The sequence below is a fragment of the Hippocampus bargibanti genome, linkage group LG08, assembly GCF_051943395.1.
Source record: "Hippocampus bargibanti isolate YZ-2025 linkage group LG08, ASM5194339v1, whole genome shotgun sequence".
Classification (NCBI taxonomy): Eukaryota; Metazoa; Chordata; class Actinopteri; order Syngnathiformes; family Syngnathidae; genus Hippocampus; species Hippocampus bargibanti.
The window spans coordinates 25,606,458-25,625,813 of record NC_142741.1 but is presented as its reverse complement, the minus strand read 5'-3'; the positions used below and the strand labels follow the sequence as shown (position 1 = coordinate 25,625,813).

Below are 19,356 nucleotides of genomic sequence, written 5' to 3'. Positions count from 1 at the left end.
TTCTTCACATAAAGACAACATTGAACATGAACTGTCCTAAACATGTCTTCTCTTGCCTACTTGTTCAGCTCAACACACAAGTTTCATTCATATCAATCATGCGGACCGCACTAATATTAATCTTTCATCTCAAGGCGGGCCGCAAAATATTCTTTCGGGGGCCGCAGTTGGCCCGCGGTCCACGAGTTTGAGACCAATGGTTTAAGGAGTTGTCACGATTTTTGTTTTTAATTCATCTTCTGCCTTTTTCATTTCTTGTAAAACCTTTTTGGCCGCAGAAAATAGCTCTATAACCAGTGTCTGAAACTCATGACAAAATGTAAGCGGACACCGGGGCAGACAACTGTGAAAAGTTGCCTGCCCGGCCGTAAAGTGGCCTGCCCCATGTTTCACAACTTGAAACACAATAAGACGACTGTCGCAAATTGCCAAAGCAACATTTTTCCTCATTTGTCATCAGGACCAGCACTCCTCCATGGCGGAGTATCACGTCCCCGTGGCACCCGGCGGCGTGGCGGACATCTTCCAACAGCTGGAGACCCACAAGACTTCACTGAAGATCAAGCACTTTTCCGTGAGCCAGACCACCTTGGACGAGGTAACCCCGCAGACATCAGTGAACGTAACCATCTTTGGCGCTTTTTTTTTTTTTACACATGTGGAGACAGTCGATTCTGCAGAATGACCGAAAAGTGGTATGGAATAGTAATGTGTCGTTCGCAAACGAGCCGCTTCTTAGAGCCGGATCTCTGAAGTGAACGAAGAGAGCCGATTCCTAACAAGGAGCCGGAAATAGGAGCCAACTTTTTCCCCCCCTCTATTTCTTTGGTTAAAGCCGCACGTGATTGGTCAAAATCCGTGGTAGAGGAAGGAGGGGAGAATTACAGACACACACATCAGTGAGTGGGGAGGAGCTGGGGACGGACTACAGGACGCACGCATTGTTTTGGAGCCATTTTAGCAGGTCACTGGAGATCAGTGTAGACAGGTACCATGGACAGATGTTATCACATTATACTGTTATTATTATTCATTTATTATCATTTTTACTAGTTGGTATGATAGCAGATGAAAAGCAAATTTGTGACAGCTAATCATCAGACCAGAGTAACTATAGGGAACGTGAAAGTTAGTCGATCCTCTCTGTGCACAGATAAATAAAGCCATACAAATAAAAATATTTGATGTCATAATCAGAATCAGAATCATCAGAATCAGAATCATCTTTATTGCCAAGTATGTAGAACACACAAGGAATTTGTTTCCAGGAGAACACGCCGCACTCATGTAATTTTTACATGAGTAACTCGTTTTTCATGATTTTTGGTAGTTAATTAATTTAAGCAACAAAAAACTGGGGAGCCAAAAGAGCCGGATCTTTTTAGTGAGCCGAGCCAAAAGAAGCGGCTCTCTGAAAGGAGCCGGAATTCCCATCACTAGTAGGGAGGCTAAACTGGGACAGTCAAGAAAGTTTGAGTGGGAGTGAAACACAAGAATAAGGGAATGTAAAATGAAGGCAAGAGGGAAGCTGGCAGGTTGGAGGGCATGCCTGAGGGAAAATATGAGGAAGGCGGGGGGAGAGAAAGAGAAAGAAAATCATGTACCCGCTGTTGATTTTCTACATTCTGCTCCTCTGGAGCTCTGGGATTGGAAGATACCAACAGGAGAAGAAAAATAGGGGGGGGGGGGGAAGCTGACGAGAGCAACCATGCAGAAAATGTGCTGAATTTTTGGTGGATTTGAAGACGTTCAAGAATATGACCATCCTCATAATATTTTCGTTGCAGGTCTTCGTCAACTTTGCTATGGGAAAAAGTCACGTGAAGTCCATCTCAGCTCTCGGCATCGGAGAAGATGATGACCTGAGCCGCATCAAACGAGTCGAGACATAGTGCAGGCTGCTCTTCTTTTTTGATTTTTTTTAAATTCTGCAGTGAAATGAGAAGCTCATTTTGTCTTTAATAGAATATCCATGAAAAGGTTTCTTCAGCCGTCATCTGTACAAATTTGAAGGTGTCGGACGTTTCGCTTCTTATCCAAGAAGCTTCGTCAGAAAACGAAAGTCTTACTGGTAGTTTCGGCCCTATACATATATATCCGTACTGTCCAGACATGGTGGTGTCGGACTCTGCTATGATAGGTCCCTGCTCTCAGGTTGGGGGGTGGGGGGAGCAGAGGACTAATCCCTGCGGCTCCACCGATTGCTTCTATTGTCCTGACTAACAACTGGCCTGATTGCCCAATTTGCCGTAGTATCACCTCATCGTCATATATATATACTTGTGGGCCATTTTGTATAATGGTCTTGAATGTATTTAGCTCTCTTATTTTTTCATGATTCAATAAAACGTTTTAAAATGTAATTTGAATGCTGCCAATGTACACAATCATTTTCATTTAAATTTGGCTGAGGGTAAACCTGCGGTATTTCTTCAACTGATGACACTGTAAGGATGCAGGATGGTGGATTTCTTTAGAAATGAAGTACTTTGGCATACAATGCGACAAAGAAAGATGATTACATAACACTGTTTTTTTTTTTAGATGCGGGTTGATTTAATTTGTTTGAGTGTTTTTGTTCCACAGGTGGCACACTATTACAATTTTGAACTTTTTCATGTGCATGCCATACTCCAAAATACTTAAAAACTGAGAAGTCAATTAAAATTATTTTATTATTTCAGTATTTTATATCTCACTAATTAATTAAAAATAATAAGACAATTGTATTTTTAGTTTAGTTTGAAGTAGAACACCGAGTTGTCGATACCAGGTAGTGAAAGATGAACGACACGTTTTTAGAATTCATTTTAGTAATACAGTAGTTTAAATCACAAAAACAATACAAATCATCTCACAATGAAAAAAAATAAAAAATACGTTAACAGATTATTCGATTTTAAAGAAAAACTCCCGATATTGACGTTAATGTCGACCCGTGATTGCGAGGGCGAAACTTTTCAGCGTCCGCCGGATATTACGCCGTTGGTCTGCCGTGACGTCACACAAACAGGCGGGAGATGCGAGTTAACCAGGAAGTCACTTTTCATTCGTTGACGCGAACACCGAGCGGACTTTTTCAAAACTGAAAAAACGTTGAACATTTAATCTCACAATCATGGATCCATCTTTTGTGGCGCCAGCAAACGACTGGAAAAACACCAAAAAGGCTCTTGCTCAATTTCGACGTCTGCTACTTTGTTCAAAATGGTAAATTCGGTCGAGTTGTTCCGAACGAAACGTCAACTCACTTTGCAAAGCTTCGTGTAACTTAACCACGTCATTTAATGCGAGAATATGACATCTGCGATGTTATTTTCGCGACGTTTTCTCGAACTGTTTAACGATTGAACGCGTGCATTTGAACGTAATGGCCACCAACCACATCTGCTGTCTCCCCCCCACCCACAGCTCGCAGTTACTGAGGGATCCTGTTTGTCTCGGGACCTGTGAACACATGCTGTGCAGGTAACGTAGCCATTACCTTGTGCACCGAATGCACAAGTGGGTGGAAGCTTCTCGAAAGACTTCACTGCCCTTGCCAGATTTGCTCATGCCGAATTACTGACAATCGTCACATGCTAACGGCATAGAATTGAATGCAATGTACATAAACGTAAACGGAACTGCAATTTGAGATGAGATGGAGTGTGGGTGCAAGGTGACGGAAGTTGTTCGTTCACAGATGGATATATTTGCTGCGTCAGAGCGAACTTGTGGCTTTCGACGCCGTGCACATTTTTCTGTCATATTTACTAAGTACAGTGATACCTTGGCTTACGAACTTAATTGACTCCCAGACAGAGTGTGTAAGGCGAAAAGTGTGTCTCCCCAAAATTAATTTCCCATAGGAAACCATTAAAATGAGAATAATCCGTTCCCAGGTCCCCATAAAACATAATTTTCTACTTTCTAAGCCAAAATATACCATATCTTATGTATGATAAATGTGCTATGGTATTATAAATAAAAAAATACATTATACTGTATAATAAAGTCGTTTTATTTACTTTTGTGATGGTCGTTGATGGCTTGATGGAATGGAGTCATCAGCATTAAACACTTGATAAGGAACGTCACCCTCTTCTTTCACCATCTTGAGGAATGATCCTTGTAGGTGCTTTCTCTGCCATAATTTTATCTAATTCTTCATCAATTGTGTTCTGTTTAGCTGGGTTGATAGCTTTTTGCATCAAGTGTACAGTAGGCTAGTGCGGGTTATATGTGGAGCCTGATTGATGGGGATATTTTAACCTTGCAGTCTACACTCTGCCTTTGAACTATCAAATTTGAAGCAAGTACAAATGTCACTGTTTTCTATCCATTTTCTCACTCTCTCTGTCGTCTGCCTGTCTCTTTAATGTGTGCGAATATTGTTTTCAATGACTTTTGGGTGTATGTTCATTTCATTAGGTCGTGTGCAGGCCCGCGGGCAGGTGACGGCTGTGTGGTTTGTCACAGCCCGTCCTGGGTGAAAGATATCAAAATCAACAGGCAGCTCAGCAGTGTCATACCACTTTTCTGTGACTTGGAGTCCATCTTGTACCCCGATGGACGGCCAGGTAAAAAATAGGTGCTCATCACTTTGAACTGCTTTGTGACGGTAGCAGAGTCAAACAACGAGAGATGTTCCGAACAGTCGTTCATAAGGTGAATTTGTTTCATCAGTGCTATATTTCTTTTACAGTCACAGACAAGCATAGATACAATAATAAATACAATACAATGTATTGTTTCAGGCTTCTATAAGTATGTTTAAGGTTTATATAAATATGTTTATGGCTTGTATAAGTAACCTGTATTGGTTTGTACTGAAATACTATGTACTAAAATATATGCTCTATAAAGATATGTACATGTACAACCGGAGATAATAATAATAATAATAATAATAATAATAATTTCAGTTATAAGCACCTTTCAAAACTCTCAAAGTCACTTTACAATCACGGGATAAGTTTTTTTCAATGTTGGTGAGCAGCGGCAGCCACACGCGGCAGCATTCACTCAACCCGGAAGTAACTCAAATAGATAGCAAGCTAGCTAGCGAATAGATAGATAATAGCTAGCGAATAGATAGCTAATAGCTAGTGAATAGATAGCTATTAGCTTGCAAATAGATAGCTAATAGCTAGCGAATAGTTAGCTATTAGCTAGCGAATAGATAGCTATTAGCTAGCGAATAGATAGCTAATAGATGGCTAATACCAGAGCGAATAGATAGGTAATGCATAGCTAGCTATATAACTAATAGATACAAAGATAAATTAGATACAGAGATAGCCAGCTAGATAACAAGATAGCCAGCTAATAGATTTTCAAGGCGTCTTGAATGCTAACATATGTAAGCAAGAGACACACACACACACAGTATATACATGTATGTAATAATATAAATAAAATGAAGTTTAACTTCACAATACAAAATCTAACTTACAGAATCTCCGAACATTTTTTCGACATACAAAATGTTCGCATGTACCGTTGTTCGTAACTTGAATATTCGTGAGTAGAGGAGCATCTGTATTTGCTTCGAAATGGCAAATATGCCAGTTTGTGTGCTTCAAGTCCAGTTTCTTCTGCGTGTATGACACATTCTGAGGTTCAAGATTCACCCGTGCATTGTTATTAAAACATTTTCAAAATGCATTTTCTTGTTATATTCTTATGAGTTTTTTTCCATTCAAAAAAAAAGTATTTTTATTCATTTTCATTGAACAGATTCCTCTGAGGAAATGCGTCCACAAAACGAGAGCACTATTGTTCAACGCAAGAAGAATTTCAAGATCTGGCTCAGCCCTCGAAGCCGTAAAATGCGTTGCGTGGTGCAAACAAATGCAAAAGGCTCAATAGCCGAAAGCAAGTCTATGGAAAAACTAAGTGAAGCGGGCCCTTCGACATCTGAAGTTGCCGATCTGGCAGTTTTCAACTTCATCTCATCATCTCAAGACTCTGCTTCTTCTTCTCCAAAGTCCAGCGCGAAAAAAAAGAAGAAAAATATCGGCGGCAAAAAGAAAACGATGCGAAGAACTGTAAGAAAACCGAGTCGACTGACAACGAAGAAGAAGCTTGACGCCATAAATAAGCGATGGAGGTTTAGCGACCATCCAAATACCGCATCAGAGCAGCTTGGTGTAGATATCGAAAAGACGTCGAACAAAAAAGTGACTTTTGTTAGCCCCGATGGAGTATCTTACATCAATGACCTTGATCATGTGTCTACCAGTAGCACGTCGAGAGACGCATTCGCAGAAGATGCTGTCAAAGAACCCAAGAACCCAACCCGGTTTTGCCAGAATCAATCCGACAGTATTGTTGACAAACCGCACTCTTCGGACTCCACCCCCCAAAAAAAGCCTCAAAAACAGCTTGAAGTTTCTACCCCAGAGCATTCGTCAAAACGCCAAAGACCAGGAAGAGAGGTGACCATCCAGGAGACCACGCCAAAAAGGCCGAAAACCTCTCCGGGGTGTTTCCGAAAGTCATTGGGTCACTTGTCTCCTGCCGCTCCGAAGTCTTTGCAACACCCAAAGTGTAAAAAGACCCCCCGGAAACATGGAGGAGAGAGTCCCTCGGTTCTGAGTCCGGCGAGTCGGAAATCGCCTTCTTCTCGTGCTTCCATGGGACACTCAAGCCCGGGCACCCCGACGGTCATGAAGAAGAACCACAAAGGAGAAACCCTGCTGCATTTAGCCGCTATCAGGGTAAAAATTGGCTTTTTGAGTTCTCTATTTTTGTTAATTTGCCATTTCGTCAGCAGGTTGACGGAAGTGGTGCCCAACCCCCGGGTCGTGGACCGATATCGGTCCATGGATCAATAAATACCGGGCCGCGGCAGTCCACCAGAATCAATTATTTGTTTTATTTATGAACTCATCGTCAGAGATGTTGTATCGGACACTGTGGACAAAGACTCGAACCCAGAAAGATTTTCTTTTACTGCCGGCAGGAGACGTAGCCATTCATGACAGACGCCTGAATTCTGCAGCCCTCTGCCAAGTTATTTGTTGAGAGTAGATGCAAATTAAAGTGATAAGTGATTATTAAAACATAGTTTTCTTGATTAGAATACCACACCTCTTGAGTTCTAAGCACAAACAGCTGTAGGCAATAAAACATTGTTTCTTCCATGCACTGATACATCTGTAACCTGGCTAATGAGCTCTTCCTGTGAAGGAGTTTCAAGTCGTAAATTGCTTCTGTGATAAAGGAGTTTCCCAAGTCCTAAGTTCTGTCCAAGGCCAGATCTCCTAGATCAAGATGACAGTTTAACAAGCTGTATCTGTTGACCTCAGATTGACCCCAGGTTGCCTGTGCTTCAATTGTGTTTTCGAGTCACACGTGTTGACTACGCATATAACAGCATGGAACTTTTAAATATGATAACTTCTGAGTCTCCGTCACTCATTTACTGCAATTCCCGAATTTATTCAGGAATTGAAAAGCATGACGTGGAGCGCCTTGACCGGCCCACAGTTAGGAAAATGTCGGTGACCACTGGTTTACAGTATTGGTTGATGATTAAATGTCATTGATTGGTGTTCTGCAGGGGGATGTGGAGGACGTCAAGGCACTGCTGGACCAGGGAGCTGACCCCAACCTCAAGGACAACGCCGGATGGACACCTCTGGTAAGAGCAATAACCCCCGATGGGATGAGCTTTTGTAGCAATATGTTCCGGTAAATGACAAGCATGTCAAATGTGGATACAGTGATGCCTTGGTTTACGAACTTTTCGGTTGACGAACGTTACATTTATGAACATCTTACCTTGGCATACGAACTATTTTTCGGGATGCACACGGAGCGCCCCAATGAGTGATGTGTCGAGGCAGACGACAGACAGAGAGTGACAAAATGGAGCTCGCCACCGTTGACGGCAGCGATAATTGTTCAATCTAATTTGTAAATGAAAAGCTTGTACGCTCAAATAAAATGTGTTGAAAATAGATCATCTGAATACAGTGAGACCTCAACTTACGAACTTAATTGGTTCCCAGACAGAGTGTGTAAGGCGAAAAGTATGTATCTCAAAAAAAAAAATCCCATAGGAAACCATTAAAATGGGAATAATCCGTTCCCAGGTTTCAATAAAAAATACTTTTCAACTAAATAAGCCTTAAAACTACACACAGCATACCTTATTCTATAAATGTGCTGTTGTATTGTAATGAAAGAAATACACTGCATTGTATCATAAAGTCACTTTATTTACATTTGTGATGGTCATTGATGGAATGGCGTTGGAGGTCAAAGGGAATTGCTGTTTGGAAAGAGAGGCGCATTACATGAGGACTGTAATTAAATAAATAAACTGTGCTGTAGAATAAAGTTTTATTGACCTTTTTGATGGTCGTTGATGGTTTATGGAAGGAGAGTCACCTTCCATAAGGACTGTTGCTAACTTAACCTCTGGTGCTGTTCGGTCGTGTGCTTCCGCCGAAGATCACTCCGCCAGCCGTCGTAGGTGTGTATTATGAAAATAGTGCTTATTATAAGGTTTAATTTTCAAAAATTTGATGTTTGTAAGACGAAAAGTTTGTAAGTTAAGGTGTTTGTAAGTTGAGGTCTCACTGTATAATATAATACGGGTTTTCCCTGCAATCTGTTGGGTTAATTACGGACTAAAAAAAGAAAAGATCATATGTTGGGTTTTTTTTTTTCCGTTTCAGCACGAGGCATGTAACCTTGGCCATCTGGCGGTGGTGGAGGCGCTTTTGTCCAAAGGGGCCCTCTTGAACACTCCCGGCTATGAAAATGACTCTCCGTTACACGATGCGGTTCGAAACGGCCACTTAGCCGTCGTCAAATTGCTACTGCGCTTTGGCGCCTCGCAAAGTGTACTGTAAGTTCTTTTTTTTTTTTTGATATCCCGAATCTTCCGGTGTATAAGGCGCACCCATAAACCTCCATTTGTTTTCAAAAGTTGACCCTGCGCCTTATACGTGAAGTCACGTTGAGCCACGATAGGTCTTGCAACGACTGTCAGCAGCCACCGACTCCATTTTCCCCCCGGAGAAGAAATATTGCATAACCACTGTAGCGACTTATAATATGGTGTACAGTGATACCTTGGCTTACAAACTTAATTGCTTCCCAGACAGTGTGTAAGGCGAAAAGTGTATCCCAAAAATTAATGTCCCATAGGAAACCATTAAAATGAGAATAATCCGTTCCCAGGTCCCCATAAAACATTATTTTTTTACTTCTCTAAGCCTTAAAACTACACAAAATATACCCTATTTTATGTATAATAAATGTGCTATGGGATTATAATTAAAGAAATAAATTGTACTATATAATAAAGTTGTTTTATTGACCTTTGTGATGGTCGTTGAGGGCTTGAGGGAATGGAGTGGCCGCTTTCATCAGCATTACACACTTGATGAGGAACGTAGCCTTCTTCTTTCACCATCTTGAGGAATGATCCCTGGTAGGTGCTTTCTCTGCCATAATTTTACCTTGTTCCTCATCATTTGGGTTGATAGCTTTTCCACAAAGGCAGCAATTGCCTTTTGTCCATGTCAGCGCATTGAAGGAAAAAAAAACAAAACATTACCAGAGGTCTGACCAGCGCTTTATCGGCACTCCATGGAAGAAAAACCAAAACCTGAAGAAATTTGAGAATGGCGCTCCACGTCACACTTTTCAATTCTTGAATAATTTCAGGAATGGCAGCGAATGAGTTAAGAGTGCAAGAATGTTTTGGAATCTTTTAATCCACCATGAACCCTCCCTTTCCCCAATGCAATTATGTCTGCGTGCCACGTGATCGATGAAAAAGTCATTACATTTCGAATGATCTTCATAGTAATCTCCACGGCAAGCGGCCTGCGGACTACGCCGAAAGCCCGGAGATGCTGGAGGTATTCCGGGAAGTGTCTGAGGGAACCCTAAACGCCAGCCCGGCTAGTCTTTCTCTTGTAAGTCGACATTCTAAAAATCTAAACGTTTCTTCAGCCGTCATCCGGACTTCTTTTAAAGTGTCGGACGTTTCGCTTCTCATCCAAGAGGCTTCGTCAGCGAACTAAAATTTTGCTGGTATATGTATTATCATCATAATAATAAATTTCATTTGTAAGCGCCTTTCAAAACTCTCAAGGTCACTTTACATTCCCAGGATATTTTTTTTCCTGTGGGTGAGCAGCGGCAGCCACACGCGCCACCGGTCATTCAACCCCAAAGTAATAGCAAGCTACCTAGCTAGCGAATAGATCGCGAATAGATAGCTAATATCTAGCGAATCGATCGCTATTAGCTAGTTAATAAATAGCGAACAGATAGCCATTAGCCAGCGAATAGATGCGAATAGATAGCCATTAGTTATTGAATAGATCGTCAATAGCAAGTGAACAGATAGACATTAGCCAGCGAATAGATAGACATTAGCCAGAAAATAGAAAGCTATCAGCTAGCGGAAAGATAACCATTAGCCTGTGAACAGATAGCCATTAGCCAGCGAATAGATGTAAATAAATAGCCATTAGTTAGCGAATAGATAGCCAACATCCAGCGACTAGATAGCTAATATCTAGCCATTTGCCAGCCAATAGCTAGCGAATAGATAGCCATTAGACAGCTATCAGCTAGTGGACAGATAACCATTAGCCTGTGAACAGATAGCCATTAGCCAGCGAATAGATGTGAATAAATAGCCATTAGTTAGCGAATAGATAGCCAACAGTCAGGGAATAGATAGCTAATAGCTAGCCATTTGTCAGCAAACAGCTAGCGAATAGCTATCCATTCGCTAGCGAATAGATAGCCACTCGCCAGCGAATATATAGCCCTACTGTCCAGAGGTGGTGGCGCCAGACCTCTGCTCTGATAGGTCCCTGCTGTAAGGTTGGCAGGGATATATATACAGTAAAGTCTCGTTATATCGATATTCAAGGGAGTCCGAAAAAATATCGATATAACCGGGACTATCGATATATCCGATATTGATATAACGAGACTTTACTGTATATAAAGCCAGAGATACCAGCAAAATGTTAGTTAGCTGACGAAGCCTCTTGGATGAGAAGCGAAACGTCCGACACCTTCAAAGATGACTGCTGAAGAAACCTTTTCATCGATGGACCGACCACTCCTGTACGACTGAGAGCTCACACAGATGTTGTAAAATGTTTGTCCTCACATAGGTGGGGAATTTTGCAAAAGCAGAAGAAATGGTTTTGTTTTTGTCAGGCGAACTGTGGCAAACAGAGCAGCACCGCTTGGCGACGCTGAGTCGGCTTTTGGATGCAAGGATAGCTGACGCTTTTACATCATCAGGTAAGCGTCTTTTTCCTGGAGACTCAAATCCCTTTGTTTTTTTATTTTCTATTGTTGTTGTTCCCTCAGGACAAATATGGCCGTCGACGGGCTCTGCTTTTTCGCTCTCCCTTTTTTTTGCCATTTGAAAGATGATTTTTTTTTTGTGCTCATCAAAATGGATTTCAGGCTTGGGGCTCTGATCGTTATTGATTATAGCAAGCGCAAAGTGAGGCAGGTGGAAGGTAATTGGTTGATTAAACAAAAAAAACACCAACAAATAGACTTTCGCTTTATCCGCCAACTTCAGAGATGTTTGCTCGGTGGGACACTCTGAACAAAGACTCGAGAACACAGGAAGTTTGTCTTTTACTGCCGGCAGGGGACGTAGCCATTCATGACCGACGGCCAACATCTGCAGCCCTCTGCCAAGCTATTTATTGAGAGGATATGCAAATTGAAGTGATACATTAGTCAAACATAATCTTCTTGATTTAAATACCAAACGCGTGGACGTCCCAAGCACCAACATCCATAAAACAACAGAACGTAGACATTTTAATGGGTTGTCATTTCCATCAAGTGATAGATTTGCTAATAAGCTCTTCCTGTGAAGGAGTTTACAAAGTCGTAAATTAGTCCGAGGCCAGATCTCCGAGATGAAGATGACAGTTTAACAGGCTGTGTCTGTTTTCCTGTGCTTCCTTTGCGGGTCTTGTGTTGGGCCAACTAAGCAACAGCATGCAACTTTTAAAGGACAACCGACGCCACCTGACAAGTTGTCTCCATAATTTGTAAAATCACTTCAAACGACTTGTACTGAGCGTATTTTACAAAGATTCCACCGGATATAGCTACATTTGACCTTTTAAGAATCACGCTGAATATTCAGGAAGTCTTGTTTACGAGTTGGTGATGATTCCTCACGTGACGTCACGGAGGGAACGCCCCTGACCGAGAAAGCGACACACAATGCATTTTGGGTACTTTGTTCTGTCTGAAAACATCGTGTTGATGGTGAAATTAGAAGGAAAACACATAAATAACGCCATGGTGAATCGTTGTGTGTTGTACTAAGACTACTATTTGATACTTGTTGACACAAATTCCCAGCAGACAAATCAGCCCATTTCCAACGGAGCTTGTGCGCCACCTTGTGCATTTTCTGGGTGCTACATTGCTGTCATTGACGGCTCGAATTGATATGGGAGGACTTCTTGAATCGATGTCAAACATGTATGCTTTCCTCTTCAGAACTACTTGAATCATATTCATAACTGGATGAGTAACAAGAAAGCATCTTCTCCGAATCTGAACTCTCTGAAGCCATTGTTTTGATTCTGGAGCAAGGCAGTGTGTGACCAATAGTTACGTCACGAACAAGGGGGCGGGACCTTCTGAAACTGAAACTTTCTGAGGTCATTTTGAAGTAGTTTTGGGACACTTTAATTCATTTTTATTGGTGTTTTGCATTTAACTAAAAATATCAGCCTGCGTGTTTTGGCTATTTTAGATGCTATCAAACGTTTTTCTGATGTCGGTTATGTGGTGTCGGTTGTCCTTTAAATATGATAACTTCTATTGTGTCTATTCTCTATCAGAAGAATTTTAATTTGAAAAAGCTAGCCACACCGCATTATGCTAACATTCCAAATGTTGACATATCCCTCCTAAACTGGCCCTCTCCATCCCCCTTTAGCTTTTAAATGATTGTTTATGACCATCGACTGTCTACCTGCCAGTACATAAAAATGATTGCCCCTAAAATGGCCGAGCGCTGATCACCGGCAGCTCTTAATTTATGACCATGAATGCAGTTTCAAAAAGCGTTTAATCAAGAATTTCCCGCACGTCTTGCAAAGAAAGTCAAAGCGGTTCACGCTATCTATCGCTTCAACGCAGGCGTAATTAAAGTGTTGCGCTGCTTATTGTTTTGCCTGTGAGGAATTGTACGAAGGAAGGAAGCCAGTTTGAAATTTGTCTGCGTCAAACCTTGGCTGGTCTTTTATTTATTTATTTTTCTTCAAGGGATTTTTTTACTGAAATTGGAAAACGACAAATCAACAGCCAGTTCTTCTTCTTCTCCTTATTCATATTCTTATTTGTCTTCTTCTTATTCTTCCTCGTCTTTGTCTTTGTCTTCGTCTTCGTCTTCTTATTCTTGTTCTTGTTCTAATTATTGTTGTTATTTGTCTTCTTATTCTTCTTCGTCTTTGTCTTCTTCTTCTTATTCTTGTTCTTCTTGTTCTTGTTCTTATTCTTCTTCGTCTTTGTCTTCTTCTCGTCTTCTTCTTCTTATTCTTGTTCTTGTTCTTATTCTTCTTCGTATTCGTCTTCTTGTTGTTCGTCTTGTTCTTGTTCTTCTTCTTGTTCTTGTTCGTCTTGTTCTTGTTCTTCTTATTCTTCGTATTCGTCTTCTTCATCTTGTTCTTCTTCTTGTTCGTCTTGTTCTTGTTCTTCTTTGTCTTCTTATTCTTCTTGTTGTTCTTGTTCTTGTTCGTCTTGTTCTTGTTCTTCTTATTCTTCTTCGTATTCGTCGTCTTCTTCATCTTGTTCTTCTTCTTGTTCTTTGTCTTGTTCTTGTTCGTCTTGTTCTTGTTCTTCTTCTGTCTTCTTCTTATTCTTCTTGTTCTTCTTGTTGTTCTTCTTGTTCTTCTTGTTGTTCGTCTTGTTCTTGTTCTTCTTATTCTTCTTCGTATTCGTCTTCTTCTTCATCTTGTTCTTCTTCTTGTTCTTTGTCTTGTTCTTGTTCGTCTTGTTCTTGTTCTTCTTCTGTCTTCTTCTTATTCTTCTTGTTCTTGTTGTTCTTCTTGTTCTTGTTCTTCTTATTCTTCTTCGTCTTCCTCTTCTTATTCTTCTTATTCTTGTTCTACTTCCTCTTGTTCTTGTTCTTCTTATTCTTCTTGTTCTTCTTATTCTTCTTCGTCTTCCTCTTCTTCTTATTCTTCTTATTCTTGTTCTACTTCCTCTTCGTCTTCTTATTCTTGTTCTACTTCTTCTTATTCTTCTTGTTGTTCTTCTTGTTCTTCTTATTATAAAAACCAAAACCCGAATAAATTTGGGAATGGCAGTGAATGAGTTAACATTTCCCCCGATTCAAATGTTGCCACAGATCCACCCTGATGGTGTCGTCATGCTGCTAACGTGGTGCTTTTATTTGTCTTGTTGTTTCCCAGTGAGCCACGTTGTGGTCCCACAAGGACCCCTGCCCAGCACTTACCCCGTTCTACGAGGAGTCCTTGCCAGCTGCTGGGTTGTCAAATACAGCTGTAAGTAAAAAATATCATCGTGTTGAGGAGCTCGAAGATCCCCATGGCTATTTTTTGATTTTTTTTTCAAGCTCAAGATAACGGCCATGTTGGAACATGACTAAATTCTTAATGCAGTCACATTCAGGCTACTGTGAATATTTTAAAATGAAATGCCATTTTCAAAGCGGTAACCGGAAGTATCGGGTTTCCATGCGCGGCAGTTTGTCAAGCGTGAAATTATTTTTGGAAAAAAAAAAATCCAAGTGAACACCATTGTTAGATATGCATAAATAATTGTTCACATTTCAGAGCCACTTCAGGAATCTGAAAAAAAGTAACACTTTTCAACCAGCAATTTTTAGGTCCCTTGTCCCAGTTGAAATATAAAAGTAGTAGTCATTTCAAGTGATTTTACAAATTATGGATACAACTTGTCCGGAGGGGTCGGTTGTCCTCTAAGGCTTAGAACTTTTGAAAGTAGAAAATGATGTTTTATGGGGACCTGGGAACGGATTATTCTCATTTTAATGGTTTCCTATGGGAAATTAATTTTTGGAATACACACTTTTCGCCTTACACACTGTCTGGGAACCAATTAAGTTCGTAAGCCAAGGTATCACTGTACCTACCGACAAGCGCTGGGTCATTTAGTTGATCATGCTGTCGGCATATTTTTATCAAGTGCCGTTCGCCAGCACTCAAAGACTTTCATTCCAAAAAAAACACATTAGCTTTGTCGTCCAAGTCTTTCAAGTCAACATTGATTTTGTTGTTGTTGTTGTTGTTGATGGCAGGGGTGGAGGCATGTCTGCAGGCGGGCAAGTGGATGCCAGAAAGCGAGCACGAAGCAGGCGAAGGCCCCCAACGGAGTCGCTTAAACCGACACAGCTTGGTAAATAAGACACAGACGTGGACCAATCTGTATTGCTTTGTTTAGTTTTTTTTTTTTGGTGTCCACTCCAGTGCCAGGGTTTTTGTCATTGTCACTCGAATTTCACGACCCACAGAATATTGAGTTTTAGGACTCCATGAACATTCACTGCAGCGTAAGAAACCAAAAAAAAGTTAATTCCTAAATGGTATGGGTCTGGAGTTATATGAGCTTGAAATGAGGGCGGCTGTCCAAAATACAATGCAATATATACATGTTGGTTTACATAGCGCTTTAACAAAGCGCTAACATGAAAAAAGAGTGAATTCCTAAATTATATGTGTCTGGAGTTATTTGCTTTTGAAATGGGGGCGGCTGTACAAAATGCAATTCATATTGATTTATATAGCGCTTTAACAACAGTTGAAGCTGTAACAAAGCTCTAACATGAAAAAAAAGGAAATGATTCCCCTTGTGGAAGGAAAAAACAATGCCAGAGGCCACGGCCAGCGCTTTATCGGCACCCAAGCATGAAAAAAAAAAAAAACAAATTCGGAAATGGCGCTCTACATCATATTTTCAATTCCTGAATAATGGCAGTGAGTGAGTTAATCAACACAAGAATAACTGTTGGATAGCTAGCTAGCTTTCTATCTAATTGAGTTACTTTCGGGTTGAGGGAACGCTGGCGTATGTGTGCTCACGCGCAGAAAAAAAACGATCCTGTGACTGTAAAGTGACCTTGAGAATTTTGAAAGGCACTTATAAATGATATGTCTTATTATTATTATTATTATTTTTGGGTTACTGTTTAGAGAGTTAATGGCTAGCAGGAAGAAGCTGGATCGGTAGCACCTCCCTGAACGGAGTAGCTGGAAAAGGTGGTGGGCAGGGTGCGGAAGGTCCAGTCGGATTTTTCCACTTTATTATTATTATTATTATTATTGTTGTTAATATGCCAGAGTTAGCATAAATGCTAGTTTTCAGCCATATTCCCTAGGCAGCTTTCTAAAATCCATTCATCCATTTTCTGTTTTGCTTTTAAACAAAAAAATAACTAAATAAAATTTAAAAAACCGGCTTATTGTAGTTTTGGGACAGCATTGCTAAAAACATGGACAATTATGTTTTTTTTAATGTTTTCTTTTTGAATATTACCAACCTACAGGATCCTTCTGTGTAGGTTTATATTTGTGCTCATATTATGATGTTATCGTCATAATTCTGACCAAAAAATGTATTTGGGTTGGCACTAATAGTCCTTCAGACGAGGTTAAGCGTGCAAATGGGGAAATGTGCCCGTTTTAATGTTGAATAGATGAAAGCGCCATAAATGTGCCCAAAAAGCGGTCTGTTTTAAAAATCTCTGTGTAAAAGCCACCACTTGACATCATTTTCTCTTACGATGCGTGACTGGTAGCTGCCGCCGCTGTTCGACGGCTGCTTCTTCTTCCTTTTGGGCTCTTTTAAGTCGCATGGAAAAGACGAGCTGAGCAAATTGCTCCTCGACGGAGGAGGTCAGCTGCTAAGTCGCCGACCCAAACCCGACAGCGACGTGACTCAAACCCTCAATGCGGCCGCCTACCACGCCCCGCCGGGATCGGACCAGACCCTCTGCACCCAATACATCATCTTTGACCGCCGGGGTCCTCACAGGCCCGCCGTGCTTCGGAGGGGCAAAGTGTGGTCTGCCCCTTCCACTTGGATCATCGACTGTATCACGTCGTTCCGACTTCTCCCTGTACCAAATCTTTAATTGCCCTCAAGGAGTTTTGACATCGGCTTTTGACGGATAATTTGCCTCTCAGCGGCGGTCGTTTCACTAATGCTTTTTTTATTCAACAGTTAGAAAAGGGAAAACATGGCCATGCTTAATTATAATACCATAGCACATTTATTATACATAAAATAAGGTATGGTTCGTGTAATTTTAAAATTAGAAAGTAGAAAATGATGTTTTATGGGGACCTGGGAACGGATTATTCTCATTTTAATGGTTTCCTATGGGAAATTAATTTTGGGATACACACTTTTCGCTTACACGCTGTCTGGGAACCAATTAAGTTCGTAAGCTAAGGTATCACTGTATGTATGTTATGTTTTTGTCATGTAGTTTGCCTCTCGCTGGCTGTCGTTTCATTCCTGACTTTTTTTCCGGAACTTTTTAAACAGTTAGGAAAGAGAAAACATGGCCACGCTTAATTATAACACCATAGCACATTTATTATACATAAAATAAGGTATGGTTCGTGTAGTTTTAATGCTGAGAAAATTAGAAAGTAGAAAATGATGTTTTATGGAGACCTGGGAACGGATTATTCTCATTTTAATGGTTTCCTATGGGAAATTAATTTTTGGGATACACACTTTTCACTTACACACTGTCTGGGAACCAATTAAGTTCGTAAGCTAAGGTATCACTGTATTTGATTTATATATTTGTCCGATATTTGCCTCTCGCCGTGGTTGTTTTATTCCTGCCTTTTTGAATATCCGTCATGTTGACATTTTCTGTTGTAGGTTTGTAGAATTCTCTTAGTTCGAAAATTCTAATTGGATGTTGACCTTTGGTGTATTTTGTTGGCTTTATCGTAGCCAAACAGGCAACTGACTCCCTTTTTGTCGTGTGGTGCCAAGTGAAAAAGACGTAAGTAGCTTTGTGCAAATCCTGATTCAAGCAGATGAGGAAAAATCCTTTTGAAAATGCAAGTACAAAGTGTCAGTGTGTGCTTTGTTACCCTAAATTGGATGTTATAAAAATGGAAAACTGCTGCGGCAACACACGAGAATAAAGAATTGTTTTGTTTGAATGCTGTGTACTGTATTGTGAATATAATAAGGACGTGTAAATTGTATCCAAGAGCTACCTAACTACCTTTGTGCTTGCTCGAATTTCAGTCGTCTGCCACGCCGAGCTGCAGGAGGCTGTAAAAAAAAAAAAACGATAAGAGGCAAGGGAGCGCTTCTAATGAAACCACGCTTTATGTCCCGGAACTCACAAAAAAAAAGCATTCATATTTTTTTCACATCACTCTTCTCGCACCTTCCATCGAAAGACATTTGTGATTGTTCTTTCAGGGACAACCAACACCATTTTTTTTGTTTCCTAACTGACATCAGAAAAACGTTTGATAGCATCTAAAATACCCAAAACACGCAGTATGATATTTTTATTCAAATGCAAAACACCAAAATGAGTTCAAGTGTCCAAAATCTGCAAAAAAATTGAGCTGCGAATTGGGCATTTTCAGAAAGTCCCGCCCCCAGTTCGTGACGTCACGCCAAGACGTCTTGCATTCCTGGAGAATCAAAACAATGGCTTCAGATTCGGAGAAGATGCTTTGTTGTTACTCATCCAGTTATGAATATGATTCAAATCGTTCTGAAGAGGAAAGCATACATGTTTGCAATCGATTAAAGAATTTATTCCGTGCCATTTTGAAGCAACATTGGGGGGAAATGTATCACCCAAAAAGAGGCAGAAAAATGGCATCCAAGCTCCTGTGAAGAATTAATCAGGCCGTTCCTCAGGCTGATTAATTCCTTCCATGGAGCTTGGTCGCCCTCTTCTGGTGGCTTTTTGGTGCAACACGAGGTTTTCAGACCAAACAAGTACAGCAAAATACATTGACGTGATGGAAGGCCTGCTACAATGTGTCTTTTTTTTCGGTCGGGGGCGGTCCATCAGTGACGTCACGTACGGTCTCGTCACCAACTCAAAAACAAGACTTCCGTAATATTCAGCGTGAGTCTTAAAACGTTAAATATACCTAGATGCGGTGGAATCTTTGTAAAATATGTTTGTTCTTTGAAACAGACTATATACACCAATACATTCACATTATTTTAAGCTACTTTTGTTTCATTTTAAAACGTTAATATTAGTCACCATTTTGTAAGGTGAGTCACCATTATTTTGTAAGACAGGTACGCCATAGTGATGGGAATTCCCGCTCTTTTTAGAGAGCCGTTTTTTTA

General features: G+C 40.7%; 2 protein-coding genes across 4 annotated transcripts in view; both read left to right on the top strand.

Annotated features, from left to right (window-relative positions):
- Nucleotides 1–2,363, top strand: part of abca12 (ATP binding cassette subfamily A member 12) — a 74,679-nt gene extending 72,316 nt beyond the window's left edge. For all 3 annotated transcript variants that reach the window (XM_089003426.1, XM_089003425.1, XM_089003424.1), the window contains 2 exons: nt 461–598; nt 1,788–2,363. In XM_089003426.1, coding sequence (XP_088859552.1) covers nt 461–598; nt 1,788–1,892 — 243 coding nt within the window. In that variant the 3' untranslated portion in view covers nt 1,893–2,363. The remainder of the gene's footprint in view (nt 1–460; nt 599–1,787) is intronic.
- A 683-nt stretch (nt 2,364–3,046) lies between these two features.
- On the top strand, nt 3,047–18,168 carry bard1 (BRCA1 associated RING domain 1). The gene is made up of 11 exons (XM_089003437.1): nt 3,047–3,210; nt 3,412–3,468; nt 4,414–4,562; nt 5,722–6,704; nt 7,550–7,630; nt 8,673–8,845; nt 9,812–9,923; nt 11,145–11,277; nt 14,433–14,525; nt 15,302–15,399; nt 16,799–18,168. Exons 1-11 carry the CDS (start codon nt 3,119–3,121, stop codon nt 17,132–17,134), a joined length of 2,307 nt encoding a protein of 768 aa, XP_088859563.1. The 5' UTR covers nt 3,047–3,118; the 3' UTR covers nt 17,135–18,168.
- Nucleotides 18,169–19,356: the final 1,188 nt, after the last annotated feature.

Coding starts and splice junctions, on each gene's coding strand:
- bard1 (XM_089003437.1), top strand. CDS start 3,119: ATGGATCCATCTTTTGTGGCGCCAGCAAACGACTGGAAAAACACCAAA. Junction 3,211..3,411: donor CTGCTACTTTGTTCAAAATG/GTAAATTCGGTC, acceptor CCCCACCCACAG/CTCGCAGTTACTGAGGGATC. Junction 6,705..7,549: donor TGCATTTAGCCGCTATCAGG/GTAAAAATTGGC, acceptor GGTGTTCTGCAG/GGGGATGTGGAGGACGTCAA.